The sequence below is a fragment of the Trachemys scripta genome, chromosome 9, assembly GCF_013100865.1.
Source record: "Trachemys scripta elegans isolate TJP31775 chromosome 9, CAS_Tse_1.0, whole genome shotgun sequence".
Taxonomy (NCBI): Eukaryota; Metazoa; Chordata; order Testudines; family Emydidae; genus Trachemys; species Trachemys scripta.
Genome location: NC_048306.1, coordinates 210,357 through 225,157, shown reverse-complemented (window position 1 = coordinate 225,157; position 14,801 = coordinate 210,357). Strand labels below are relative to the sequence as shown.

The 14,801-nt window shown below is 42.8% G+C and overlaps 1 protein-coding gene across 6 annotated transcripts in view; it reads left to right on the top strand.

Annotated features, from left to right (window-relative positions):
* LOC117882708 (rho-related GTP-binding protein RhoG-like) overlaps positions 1–7,568 on the top strand; it is a 22,685-nt gene extending 15,117 nt beyond the window's left edge. For 2 of the 6 annotated variants that reach the window (XM_034781386.1, XM_034781389.1), the window contains exons 3-4: positions 770–863; positions 3,917–7,568. In XM_034781386.1, coding sequence (XP_034637277.1) covers positions 3,940–4,515 — 576 coding nt within the window. In that variant the 5' untranslated portion in view covers positions 770–863; positions 3,917–3,939 and the 3' untranslated portion in view covers positions 4,516–7,568. The other 4 variants (XM_034781391.1, XM_034781390.1, XM_034781385.1 and 1 more) reach the window with 4 other exon arrangements.
* Positions 7,569–14,801: the final 7,233 nt, after the last annotated feature.

The window sequence follows — 14,801 nt, the reverse complement described above, 5'->3', positions numbered from 1 at the left end:
CATGTATCAGAGGGGTAGCCGTGTTAGTCTGAATCTGTAAAAAGCAACAGAGGGTCCTGTGGCACCTTTGAGACTAACAGAAGTATTGGGAGCATAAGCTTTCGTGGGTAAGAACCTCACTTCTTCAGATGCAAGTCTTGCATCTGAAGAAGTGAGGTTCTTACCCACGAAAGCTTATGCTCCCAATACTTCTGTTAGTCTCAAAGGTGCCACAGGACCCTCTGTTGCTTTTTACAGATTCAGACTAACACGGCTACCCCTCTGATACATGATTTGAGAGGTGCTTCAGTCCTCAAATGCCGAGAAACAAGAACACAGGGTGTGGAGAGAGAATAAAAGTTAAAATTATAAAATAGGCAGGAGAGCCAGGAGTGAATTTTAATGGGCCAGGAGCAGATGATAAAAGTGATGGAGGACCAAATGGAGATGTTGAAGTCTGAAATCCTGCTGCAGGCAGAACACATGCATGCTCTTCCCCTCCTCCCTCCCCCCACAGCCGATATAGAGCTGCTTGTCATGCCCTCCCCAAACTCCTCTCAGACATTTCTTGCATCTTCCCAGTCCGTCTCAGTACCCTGTTGACTCCACCCCTTCAGACAGTTTCCAAAATGATAGCTGGAGTTATACACAGCTATGAGAGCCTACATCAGAACACTGCCCTTCACTGTTATCTCCCTTTCCACCGAGCATTTTCTGTGTGATTTTAATTGGTATTTAATAAAAACATACTCTCTGAAAAATAATCAATCTTTATTTGTCTCCTACACAGAGTGGTTGCTGCTGGAATTAATACAGAGTTGCAATTTGATCATTTGCTGACTACAAATCATGATCAGGAATCATCAACATTTTCATGCAAGGCGGCAAGTTAAAGCATGGCAGAGTGCTGTATAGAAAGACACATTGCTGGTGCTCATTGTCAAAATGGTGCCTAAAAGGTTCCAGGATTCAAATAGCCCTCTGTTGTGCCCCTCTAATAGCCCTGGTATCTGGCTGCTCAAAATCAGCCACCAGGTGATCCGCATCCACACTCCACCCCGGGGGAAACTTTTCACCCTTAGTCTCACAAGTATTATGCAGCGCACAGCAGGCTGCTATGACCATGGGAATATTTTCCTCATTTAGGTCTAATCTGCCATAAAGGCAGTGCTAGTGTGCTTTTAATCTGCCAAAGGCACATTCTATGGTCATTCTGCACCTGCTCAACCTATTGTTGCAGTGATTCTTGCTGCTGTACAGGTTTCCTATGTAAGGCTTCATGAGTCATGGGAGTAGAGGGCACACTGAGTCTACCAGGATCACTATGGGCATTTCAACATCACCCATTGGAATCTTGTCTGGAAAGAAAGTCTCTGCTTGCAGCTTTCTGTACAGGCCAATGTTCCTGAAGATGCATGGGTCATGCGCCTTCCTGGACCACCCCACATTTATGACAGTGACACGCCTACGGTGATCCACAAGCGCCTGCAATACTATAGAGAAATACCGCTTTCTATTGATGTACTCCTTTGCAAGATAGTCCGGGGCCAAAATTGGGATATGCGTGCCATCTATCACCCTGCTGCAGTTAGGAAATACTGTTGCCGCAAAGCCATCCACTATTTCACACACATTTCCAAGAGTCACAGTCCTTTGTAGCAGAATGCCATGCACACTTGCGATAACGCAGTCCCAACTTTGGACACCAAACTGATTCATGAGTGACCGGTAGCAGTCTGTAGTTGCTAGCTTCCACAGAGTGATCACCACATGCTTCTCCACTGAGGGGGCAGTTCTCATTTTGGTGTCTTTGTACTGCAGTGCTGGGCCAAGCTCTGCACACAGTTCCAGGAAGGTGGCTTTCCGCATCTGAAAGTTCTGCATTCACTGCTTGTCATCCCAGACCTGCATAACGATGTGATCCCACCACACAGTTCTTGTTTCCCGAGCCCAAAAGCGATGGTCCACCATATGCAGCAGCTCAGTGAATGCCAAAAGTAATCTGGTGGTGTTTCTCTCCATTGCACACAGCAGGTCAGGCACCTCGGATCCCTGTTTCGACTGGGAGCTGCTCATGATATACTGCATGACCAGCCATGACGTATTCATAACAGTGATCATAACAGTAGAGAGCAGTGCAGGATCCATCCTTTCAGACAGAGATGGCAGGCGCACTGTAAACAGGCTGTTGAAAAATGGCACTGAACGCAGTCGGAAGCCCATGGAGTAATGGGACAGAAAAAACTACATCATGGGACGTTGAGCCCGTATCCATGATGCACTGTGATCCACTCTGCCTTCCCACAACTCCTAGGTGCAGAAGGTGGCAAGTAGCACAGTGGGTTAGCTACCCACAGTGCATTACTCTGTTGATGCTAGAGCACCAATTGTGGATGCGCTCTGCTGATAGGAGCGTTATGTGAACATGCACAAGTGATGTAATTAGAGCGGTTTTTGATTGTTGGCGTAACTTGCATCGACACAACTCTGGAGTGTAGACAAGACCTTAGTCTCTGATATCTCCAGTAGTGATTCTACAACCTGCTTTTGGAAGCTTTTTACTGCTGAGATCTTCTTACGGTATTAGGGTTTTCCTAGTACTTAACATGAGCTTTCTTTGCTGCAGCGCATTAGTTCCTGCCTCTTCTGTCAATGATTGGTGAGAATAATCTGTTCTTGGCCTCTTTAGAACAGTTCTTTGTGTATTCAGAGTGACATGGTAGCAGTCTGTGATTGTAGTTCAAAGAACAGATGTATCAAGTTTTCCTCCTAGGTTCTATTTCCTAAACCTTTTATTGGTGTGGTCTGAATACTCTACAGTACTATGCAACTGGTGCTGAGTGAATTAATTACTTGTTTTATAGGCAGTATTCATACATCTTACTAGCGCATTTGCCTCATCTGCACTGAATCATATTCAGTTTAATTCCTAGAGCCTTCTCTGTGTTACTACTGCTTAGGCAGTAGAGAACAAGGATCGCATGGAGGGGGCTGAGCCATGCAAGTGACAGAGAACATCTTGCTGTGGGGCACAAGACCCCAGATCCCTTTCTCTGCAGTCAGGTCCCTCCTAAAGACTCATGTCTAGATTACATACAAGAAATTATCTGGCTGGTTAAGGCTAGGTTGTAGGTTATTCAGCTAATATATTTTTATTTAGATAAATAATCAGGATGTGTCCAATTGCCACGTGACCACTCTATTTGTATATTGTACCTCTTTTCCTCTCCCCTGCTTCTACTGTTTCTTTCTAGAGCAGAGGGTCTCAAACTGGGGAGAGGTATGGAATATATTTTGGAGTGTGTGTGAGAAGCTTGGGGGGAGGTGGGGAGACTTACTGCGCACATTTTACCCACAGCAGCAAATAACTATCAGAGCTGATTCCTCCAGACATATCAGGTCTTGAGATGGCACTGTGCATTTGACTCTGGATGGTGCTGTTCATTTTGATAGATTTCTGTTAAGCTTGAACAGCATTATACAAGTCATTGCCATCTGTACATTAATCTGTTTGCTACAATGCAGTGTGCACATTTAATTTTAAGCATCACAATTTTGCTTTTGCCCTTATTACAATGGATCGTTGGCTCTGTTTGAATCAATGCCTTACTGTTTTTAATATTTAGTGAGAGTTGCATGTTGATTTTTTTTTTTTATTGGTATATGTACTTGTGTGTGGGGGGCATAAACTACTACAGATACAAAGAAGGGCATGATCAAATAAGTTTGAGAACCACTGTTCTAGAGTGTAAGCTTTTCTAGTGGTGACTGCTTCTTTGTGTGTGTTTTTAGCATCTAGCATGCTGTGTCTGCTACCAAAAATAAGTTATTAGAAATGTTGCGGGCATGGTATTAGAGAAACCTTCTTCACTTGGTGTTTTAAAATTCCTATAAACGAGTCAGCTCTTTCTGACTTTTTGTCTCTTGTTTTCAGCAGGATTCTCCATTTCTGGGTAAAGAATGCAGACAATAAAGTGCGTAGTTGTTGGAGATGGTGCAGTGGGAAAGACCTGTCTTCTCATCAGCTACACCACCAATGCCTTTCCAGAGGAGTACATACCCACTGTGTTTGACAACTATAGTGCCCAGATGACTGTGGATGGCCGGACAGTTAGTCTAAATCTCTGGGACACTGCAGGCCAGGAGGAATATGACCGTCTGCGTACACTCTCATACCCTCAAACCAATGTATTTGTCATCTGTTTTTCCATTGGAAGTCCCTCCTCTTATGCAAATGTTCGGCACAAATGGCACCCTGAAGTCTCTCACCACTGTCCTAATGTTCCAATCCTTTTAGTTGGCACCAAAAGGGACTTACGAAGTGATGTGGAAACAGTTAAAAAGCTGAAGGAGCAAAGCTTGGCTCCCACTACCCCACAACAGGGAACTTCACTGGCCAAACAGATTGGAGCAGTAAAATATTTGGAATGCTCAGCTCTGAACCAGGAAGGGGTTCGAGAGGTGTTTGCTGAAGCTGTGCGTGCAGTTTTATACCCAGTGACAAAGAAAAACACAAAAAAGTGTGTCCTGTTGTAGTTGCCGAAGATGATGGATATTTGAAGTGGAATAAAGACTGACAGGGATCTTGGTGGGCTCCTTTCTTTTTTTAATCGAAGATTTGCATCTTGCACTAACCGCTCTAAACAGAAATGGTTCATGCAAAGTATATTCTTGCAGTTTGGTAACTGCTTCAGGGAAACTGTGACAAACCAGTTCATTCCAGCCTAGTGAGAGAGTGATCAGATATCTATCCATCTTCTAAAGTTCCAGAGTCTCCAACATCTCCAGAGTTCAGTTGGCTTCCATTCTTTTCAATGGAGGAGGAGGAGACTTCTTCAAAGCCAAACTTCACCTTTACTAGACAAACTTCAGTTATTGGCCTTGCTGAAAGAGACAGATATTGATAATTTTGCTTTAAATGTAGTTCCTGTGCTTCTGGCCCTTACTGACTCATCAACTTGGTTTACCAGACAAGAGTCTGGCTTTCTAATTATTGCTTTAATTTGACAACATGAAATTTGAAAACCATTTGTCGAAATTTGAAAATGCTTTCAGTATTGATGAGAGACTTACAAGTAATCACATTCTTTACTATAAAGTATGAAAAGTTAATGAAAACCAATCATGTTTAGTCCAGTGGTTCAGACATAAGGAACTCCTAAAATGGTTTGTTTAATATTAAGACCAGAAGTTGGCACCTCCTGATATGTGGAATTCTGGATGACAGTAACTCAAATAAATGATTCTGTGGTTATTTAGGAACAGAGAGGTGAGATGGTAACAAAATGCAAGTCTTCCATAGTTGTCTTAACTGCATTAGGGATTCTCTTTCCCCTCTAAAAAAAGTATTTTAAATTCTGAGAGTGGAGGTACTGTTCTCTCTTCAAACTGCTTGAGGTAATTGGGATGACATTCTCAAAGCGGATTTCCTAGTATGACATGCACACATGTACATCCCCCTACCTTTTAGGAGAATTCCAGAGAGTTGGAAGGAGGCTGTTGCCCTTGAGGAATTAGTTCTCTCTCTCTCCCTACCGTAATTAGCCCCTGCATCATTGCATGAGAGTTCATGGCAGATTATGTCTTTGAATTTTGTAGGTCCTATTACATGAAGCCACGAACCATGTTTAACTATGGTTCCAGTTAAACTGTTTTTAATGGTTGGCTAGCTATAGTGGATACGGTTACCTGGGCTAGAGCATTTTGAAAATAATTCTCCTCTCCACGCTAGCTGGTCACACATTATTATAAAAGTACTTTAGCTGAAGCTCTATTTAAACACTTCAATAACTGTTCCTACCCCTTTGTGAATAGTCACTGGCTTTTATCTTCAGAAGTCTATGTATACCCACAACAACTAGAATGAACAAAAAAGCAGCAGTATGAAACCTCCATTAAAGACTAGCCCCTGCAACTTGCAGATCTGAAATTGATGTGCTGTATAAGAGATTTTGTATTAATGTAAGAATGCTGGGACTGGGTTTTGTGTACTGAAATTAATAAGCCCATTCCTTGCTTGGGTGCCACTGACTGTATTTGGGAGCAGCCTACATTAGTGGTTCAGATCTCAGTTTCATACAGGTATCTCACCCATGCAAAAACGTGTGTTATGCCTGCACTATATGGAATGAGCTCTCTTTTCTCATTGCAGCAAGATGCCAGCAGGTTGGCAACTGTAGGGCTTTTAGGATTCAGAGAAATATTAAATTAGCCTTGCTTTAGGTGGTATTGAAGTATGAGGTGGCTACGTTCTTATCTGTGCCCTAATTCCCCTCAAAGAAGAGGATGTGCCTTTCTCTCTGCCTGATGTACTGATAACTTACATTAACTACAATTCCATTATAACTGATGGCATATATTACTTTAGCAAATACCACTCTAAAAGGCTAAATTACAAGCCACAGTTAAACCAAGCCATCAGTATGACTAGCTAATGAAACAATGTAGTGTACTGGGAATGACCAAATAACCATATGCCATGATGTTTGTAGAAGCCTGGAGATGCTTCCTTCTATATACCACTTTCTTTTTTGTTCTTCACAAAGTGCCATGGACTAGAACAACTTGGAGAGCTCTTGACTGTCTTCATAGTACCTCATTAACAGACTGATTTCAACATTTGATACTTCTATGTGTATTTTCTGCCAAGAGGAGTAGGTATCCTTACTCCAGGGCCTGATCTCTGCAGGAATGAATTTCAGGAGTGTGCAGATATCTTGAACTTTTTTTCATTATTACAATAATTGATAATGTGTTAACAAAATCTGTAAATGGTCACTCTCTAAGTTTGGGATGTTGCAAATTTCTATAATTCTTAACCTGTTTTATTGTAACTCTAGTGCAGAGTTCTGGTTCTTTTTTTTGCCTCAGTTTTGTCCATTGTCACATAAGTGGAGACTTGACTTAGCTCCCTGATCATATGGTTGGATTTGTCTATTTCCAAATAAGATCAGAACATTCCAGCATTGAGATGAGCAGTTGAAACCAGCCTTATAAAAGTTTTATATTTGAGTGGCTGGGAATGCAGCTGACGTGACAATTCAGTCTCTCCTATGCTATTCAGTTTTTATATCCTTCTAGCAGACTAATCATTTACATTTTTTGTCTTTGAGAGAGTTCACTTATTTCCCCCCTACCCCACCCCCAATTGATTTGAACAGTTCAGGAATGCTCTGTCCAAAAGATGCTCTGAGGCAGTCTTTTTAGATGTATACGTTTAGCACTCAAATGCTCTGTTCAGTACACAACGGTAGCTATTTATATGGAATTTAAACCAGAGAGGCCTCAATGCTCTGCTTTTGAGTGCCAAATTTGTGACCTGTAGAATTCTTGGTGCTACTTGGGTAAGTCTGAACGAGCAAATGGACCTCTCTAAGCAAAGGAGTTCTCTGAGACAGTTAAAATGGGAGGGTGAGGAGGACTCCTTTGCATTAGAGGACCTAAGATGATCTGATTGAAGTGTGGTACTGAAACATACACTGGCAACTTGATTTTATACTTAAAAGGAATTTGTATTGCAACTAACAATTTAAAATGATTTTTAAATTATGCAGAATTAAATTGTAATAAAGCTTTCTTGATCTCTTGCTGTTTTATTCACTCATTCCATTTTCATATTACAATTGTTCTTAATCTCTTCTGTGGAAATCTGGGGACTTGAAATACAGCAAAGCAAATTTTGAACAAATTAAGAAGTTTAATTGTTCAGTCCAGTTTTAAGTGATTGTAAACTGTGTGAATCTGATGTCTCTTTACTATAAAGATGCAAGATAATTCTCATTAAACCCTCTTTCCACATGTTAATAACTATTATAAGTGGGGCTGGTAGCACTCCCTATATGGGCTGACACTTTGCATTAAGACTTTTTCAGTTGGTTATAGTCTTGCCAAACTATAACTATTTTGTGTGAAATTTTGCATGCCAGGTGTCTGCCCCAGGTTGAATTTTTTGGAAAATTTCAGCCAAAACTGTTCAGCTGTTTTGAGAATGAGACGGGGGCAGGGTGGCGGGGAAGGTTGTTTTGCTTATGTTAAAATATTCTGATGACCAGTGTCCCTATGCTTTGGACCAGAGATTTGAAATTTGGCAAGGGGTGAACTTTGTGTCAGGGATGTGCCTTTTGCCATTCCTGTGAAAATCTACTTATGTTTGGCCAAGTTATAAGCCTTTGAAAAACTGCAGTTCGCAAATCCTCAGTACAGAATTGATTTTTTGCAGCTAAAATCTCTGAAGGTTCTGTCCTTGCTGGGCATGCTGTAATCCCTTCACAGCTGCTATGTGTGATCAGATTGCACATGTCAGCCCATGCCTGCAGTCTTGAAGAGGAGCAGCCTTTACAGGGAAAGTCTGACAACTGCTTTTGAAAGGGCTGGACATTAGAATTGAGAGCAGTGAGAATACAGGAAACACCTGCACCTCTATCACGGAGCCAAACTAGAAGAGGAAGGAGAGGCAGAGGAGACAAAAGCGAGACCAGAGGGGAGGGAAAAGAGTAGGTTGAGATAAGGAGTTGGGGGAGTGTGAGGAAACTTGGAGTGACTGGGCCATGGCAGGAGAGGAAAGGGGAGGTTGGGACTAATTGGGCAAAGAGACAAATAGGGAGCCCAAATGTGTGTGCAAAGACTGGAAGCTGGTGAGGGAAATGGGGATGGTGAAAACTTTAATTTGGCCACCTTGTGCATCTGCATTGATAGTCTTGAATTACGTGATCACATTTTTTTTTCCACTTGACCTCTGATTCATTCAATGCACGAGCTCGACCTACTGTGGAGATGAATTGGGATTATGTATCAAAGGAAGATGTTGCCTGTAGGATGCTGCTTCATCTGTTACAAAAGATGGAAGGTATATATTATTTGTAGTACTGGGATAGGAGATCACAGGAAGAGAATGGATGGCCTTCTGGTTAAGGCTGTTGAATACCACCTTGGAAAACTGATTTATATTCCTGCCTCTGCTATAATATAGAGTTCCTAATGTTAGGCAAATCGTTTAAACCAAACTTTTCACAGGGGGTCACTAATTACTTCCTGAATGCTATGATGGGATATCTTGAGCTCTGATTTGCAGAAATGCTGAACTTACAGCTATAACTGAAGTCACTGGGAGCTTTGCTAAAGTACTGTGCAAAATCAGGTGCTAGGTATCCCGTATTAGAAACCTAAAATTATCAGAAACATTATATCCGCTATGCTTTAGTTTCCCATCTGTAAAATGGGGATAATACCATCCTTCCACTCCACAGATGAAAATAAGTTAACTAGGCTGTCTCTACACTGGACTTTATAGCAGCACAGATGTCCTGCTACAGCTGTGCTGCTATAAATGTCCCCTGTGTAGCTGCTCTTTGCCAAGAGGAAAGAGCTGTCCTTCTGACCTAATTAAACCACTCCCAATGAGCGAGGTTAGCTATATGGACAGGAGAGTGTCTCCTGCCAACCGCACTGTCCATACCAGAAACTTATGTTGGTCAGGGATGTTTTGTTTTTTTCCCCCCACACCCTTGACTGACAAAAGCGGTAGTGTAGTCAGTTTCTGATTATGAAGCATGCAGATGCTGGTCACCTTTGTAAAATACTTTGGAGAGTTGGTGAAAGAACCAGCTACTAGTAGTATAAATGCCATAGAAAAGCTCAGAAGAAAACTAACTACTTCAGAGCAGGAAATACGGTGAGGGGTGTGTGTGTGTGCATGCACGCTACATCTTGAACAATGAGGATAAAACAAAATGTTGACTACTGCTCACTAGGTGTGCACTGAATTAGGCAGGAGTCCTGTGAAATAATATATAATTAAAGACTATCGCAAAGTATACATGTAAGGGTGCCGAATTAAGATTGTATAAGTAACCCTCTGTTTGCATTTCTAACTTTGAGTGCTTGATATTGCAAATGCACAGCACTGCTATATTGCAATTAGGGCTGTGGATTAATCGCAGTTAACTCGTGATTAACTAAAAAAAAAATTCACAATTAAAAAAAAGCGTGATTAATTGCACTGTTAGACTACCATTTGAAATTTATTAAATATTTTTGGATGCTTTTCTACATTTTCAAATATATCGATTTCAATTACAACACTACAAAGTGTACAGTGCTCACTTTATATTATGTTTGATTACTAATATTTGCACTGTAAAACAAAAGAAATGGTATTTTTCAATTCACCTCATACTAGTACTGTAGTGCAATCTCTTTATCATGAAAGTGCATCTTACAAATGTAGATTTTTTTTGTTACATAACTGCACTCAAAAACAAAACAATGTAAAACTTTAGAGCCTAAAAGTCCACTCAGTCCTACTTCTTGTTCAGCCAATCGCTAAGACAAACAAGTTTGTTTACATTTACGAAAGATAATGTTGCCCACTTCTTAATTACAATGTCACCTTAAAGTGAGAACAGGTGTTCGCATGGCACTGTTGTAGCTGGTGTCGCAAGGTATTTACGTGCCAGATGTGCTAAAGATTCATATGCCTCTTCATGCTTCGGTCATCATTCCAGAGGACATGCTTCCATGCAGATGACGCTCGTTAAAAAAAGTGTTAATTCAATTTGTGACTGAACTCCTTAGGGAAGAATTGTATATCTCCTGTTCTGTTTTACCCAGATTCTGCCATGTATTTAATGTTATAGCAGTCTCGGATGACGACCCAGCACATCTTGTTCGTTTAAGAACACGTTCACTGCAAATTTGACAAAATGCAAAGATGATTTCAATGTGAGATTTCTAAAGATAGCTACAGTACTTGACCCAAGATTTAAGAATCTGAAGTGCCTTCCAAAATCTGAGAAGGGGGAGATGTGGAGCATGCTTTCATGTCTTAAAAGAGCAACATTCTGATGCGGAAACTACAGAACACAAACCACCAAAAGAGAAAATCAACCTTCTGCTGGTGGCATCTGACTCAGATGATGAAAATTAACATGTCAGTCTGCTCTGCTTTGGATCATTATCGAACAGAACCTGTCATCAGCATATCCTCTGGAATGGTGGTTGAAGCATGAAGGGACATATGCATCTGTAGCACATCTGGCATGCAAATATCTTGCGACACCGACTACAGCAGTGCCATGCAAATGCCTGTTCTCATTTTCAGGTGACATTGTTAACAGGAAGCAGGCAGCATTATCTTCTGCAAATATAAACAAACTTGTTTGTCTGAGCTATTGGCTGAACAAGAAGTAGGACTGAGTTGACTTGTAGGCTCCATAGTTTTACATTTTTATTTTTGAATGCAGGGTTTTTTTGGTACATAATTCTACAGTTGTAAGTTCAACTTTCATGATAAAAAGATTGCACTACAGTACTTGTATTAGGTGACTTGAAAAATGCTATTTTGTTTTTTACGGTGCAAATATTTGTAATAAAAAAACAGCATTGTACACTTTATATTCTGTTGTGATTGAAATCAATATATTTTAAAATGTAAAAAACAATAAAATACTCTTTAAATCTTTTTGGATAACAGTGTAATTAATTGTGGTTATTTTTTTATTGTGTAATTGTGATTGATTTTTTTTCACCGCTTGAGAGCTCTAATTGCAATGCCCCTGGGAAGTAAGTAGGTATTAGCTATAGCTTTGTACAGAGGAGGACACTTACTCCTAGAGAAGGTAAGGCTCTGCTGTTGAGAGGTACCGAGCCCCTACAGCTTTAGCTGCAATCAGTAGCAGGTGTGGGCACCTAGTGAATCTTGTTTTTCAGAAGTCTGTATAGGGGTACTAGCGTGAGCGTGCCCGAGAGCTGGAACTAGAGCCCTGTTGGGCCGGGCACAGAGGCTGCCCACGGCCAGCTGGCGCTGCCTGGGATCTGGAGCTGACCTAGCCCTGCCGGGATCTGAGCCTCCCCGCGGCTGGTCCCTAGCTGGGGCTGAGGCTATGGGTATGTCTACACTATGAAATTAGGTCGATTTAATGGAAGTCTATTTTTAGAAATTGATTTTATACAGTCGATTATGTATGTCCCCACTAAGTGCATTAAGTTGGTGGAGGGCGTCCTCACTACCGTAGGGAGCATCGACTCATGGAGCGGTGCACTGTGGGAAGCTATCCCACAGTCTCCGCTGCCCATTGGAATTCTGGGTTAAGCTCCCAATGCCTGATGGGGCAAAAACATTGTTGTGGGTGGTTTTTGGGTACGTCAGTCTCCCCTTCCTCCCTCCGTGAAAGCAACTGCAGACAATCATTTTGTGCCTTTTTTTCTGGGTTACCTGTGCAGACGCCATAGCACTGCAAGCATGGAGCCTGCTCAGCTCACTGCTGCTGTTGCGAGCATTGTAGACACCTTGCGCATTATACTGCAGTATGTGCAGAACTTGGCTAAGAGATGGCAGCACGAGGACGATTGTGAGGAGGACATCGACACAGACGTTCCTGATAGCACAGGATGTGGCAATTAGGACATCATGGTGGCAGTGGGGCTGGTTGATACAGTGGAATGCCGATTCCGGACCTGGCAAACAAGCACAGACTGGTGGGACCGTGTAGTGTTGCAGGTATGGGATGATTCTCAGTGGCTGCGAAACTTTCGCATGCGTAAGGCCACTTCCCTGGAACTCTGTGAATTGCTTTCCCCTGCCCTGAAGCACAGGAATACCAAGATGAGACCTGCCCTGACAGTTGAGAAGCGAGTGGCGATAGCCCTGTGGAAACTTGCAACGCCTGACTGCTACCAGTCAGTCGGGAATCAATTTGGAGTGGGCAAATCTATTGTGGGGACTGCTGTGATTCAAGTAGCCAATGCAATCACTGATCTGCTATCAAGGATAGTGACTCTGGGAAATGTGCAGGTCATAGTGGATGGCTTTGCTGCAATGGGTTTCCCTAACTGTGGTAGGGATATGCGTTCCGTCTATCACCCCATCTTGGCACCGGACCACTTTGCCAACCAGTACATAAACCGCAAGGGGTACTTCTCAATGCTGCTTCAAGCACTGGTGGATCACAAGGGACGTTTCACTGACATCAGTGTGGGATGGCCGAGAAAGGTGCATAACACTCGCATCTTTATGAACTCCGGGCTGTTTGAGCAGCTGCAAGAAGGGACTTACTTCCCAGACCAGAAAATTACTGTTGGTGATGTTGAAATGCCAATAGTTATCCTTGGAGACCCAGCCTACCCCTTGCTCCCATGGCTCATGAAGCCATACACAGGCAGCCTGGATAGTAGTAAGGAGCAGTTCAACTATAGGCTGAGAAAGTGCAGAATGGTGGTAGAATGTGCCTTTGGATGTTTAAAAGCCTGCTGGCACTGTTTGCTGACTGGGTTAGTCCTCAGAGCAACCAATATTCCCATTATTACTGCTTGCTGTGTGCTCCATAATATCTGTGAGAGTAAGGGGGAGACGTTTATGACTGGGTGGGAGGCTGAGGCAAATCGCCTGGCGGCCAATTTTGAACAGACAGCCACCAGGGCGATTAGAAGAGCACAGGTAGGTGAGCTGTGCATTCGAGAGGCTTTGAAAATCGGTTTAATGACTGGCCAGGCTATGGTGTGACACTTGTGTGTGTTTCTCCTTGATGCAAACCCACCCCCTTTTGTTGATTTTAATTCCCTGTAAGCCAACCACTCTCCCCGCTTCGATCACAGCTGGCAAAGAAATAAAGTCACTATTGTTTTGAAACAATGCATACTTTAATAATTAAAAAAAAAAAGGGAGATAACTGATAAGGTAGCCCAGGTGGAGTAAGGTGGGATGGGGGAGGAGGGGAGAAGGGAAGGACAAGGCCATATTGCTTATTGTAGCCACACTACAAATCAAAACTGTTTGAATGACAGCCTTCTATTGCTTGGACCATCCTTTGGAGTGGAGTGGCTGGGTGCCCGGAGCCTCTCGCTGCATTCTTGGGCGTCTGGGTGAGGAGGATATGGGGAGGAGGACAGGCAGTTGTACGGTGGATGCAACGGCGGTCTGTGCTCTTGTTGGCTTTCCTGTAGCTCCACCAGATGTCTGAGGATGTCCGTTTGCTCCCCCATTAGCCTCAGCATTGCATCCTGCCTCTTCTCATTGTGCTCACTTAATGCTTTCCTGGACTCTGCCACTGAATGCCTTCATGCATTCAGCTGTGCCCTATTAGTGCGGGAGGACTGCATGAGCTCAGAAAACATGTCATCGCGAGTGCGGTTTTTTTTTTGCCTTCTAATCTGTGATAACCTCAGGGACAGAGATGATAGGGGGAGCATAGAAACATTTTGCATCTGCAGGGTGATAAAAAGGGAGAGTAAAATTTATGATACATTTCTGAGAACAAAAGGGAGACTCTTTCACAATGAATCAAGCAATTCACAGCAGACAGCACATGTGCTTTAGGTACAAGGTCGCATTTTGCCTTTATAGCGAGCGCCAGCCGGTATGGTGACACATCACACACGGCTGGGCAACAGAATTTGGTTTCCAGGCAGCCATGGTAAGCCGAAGGGTACGCGGGTTTTGCTTCTAATGCCTTCATAACATGTGGGAATGTTTTCAAACTGCAGCGCCCTCCTTTCCCATAGCAAGCAATGCCAGTTGGGTTTGCCATTTAAAAGGAGGGGCTGCAGTTTTCGGGCAGAGGTGCAGCACACACTTCGCCCCCCCCCCCTCTGCGTGGCTATTTGGGATGATCCCTTCACTGCTCCCCCCATGGCTATTCTTAGGGATGATCTCTTTTTAGCCAAGCGCAAACAGCCCAGCATGAACGGGGTCCTTTTACTGTTCCCTTACAAAAATTCCCCTATTTCAACAAGGTGACCATGAATAATATCACTCTCCTGAGGCTAACACAGAAAGATATAGACCAAATGTTGCTTGTATGTGACCAAAACTGAGGACCATTCGTTGC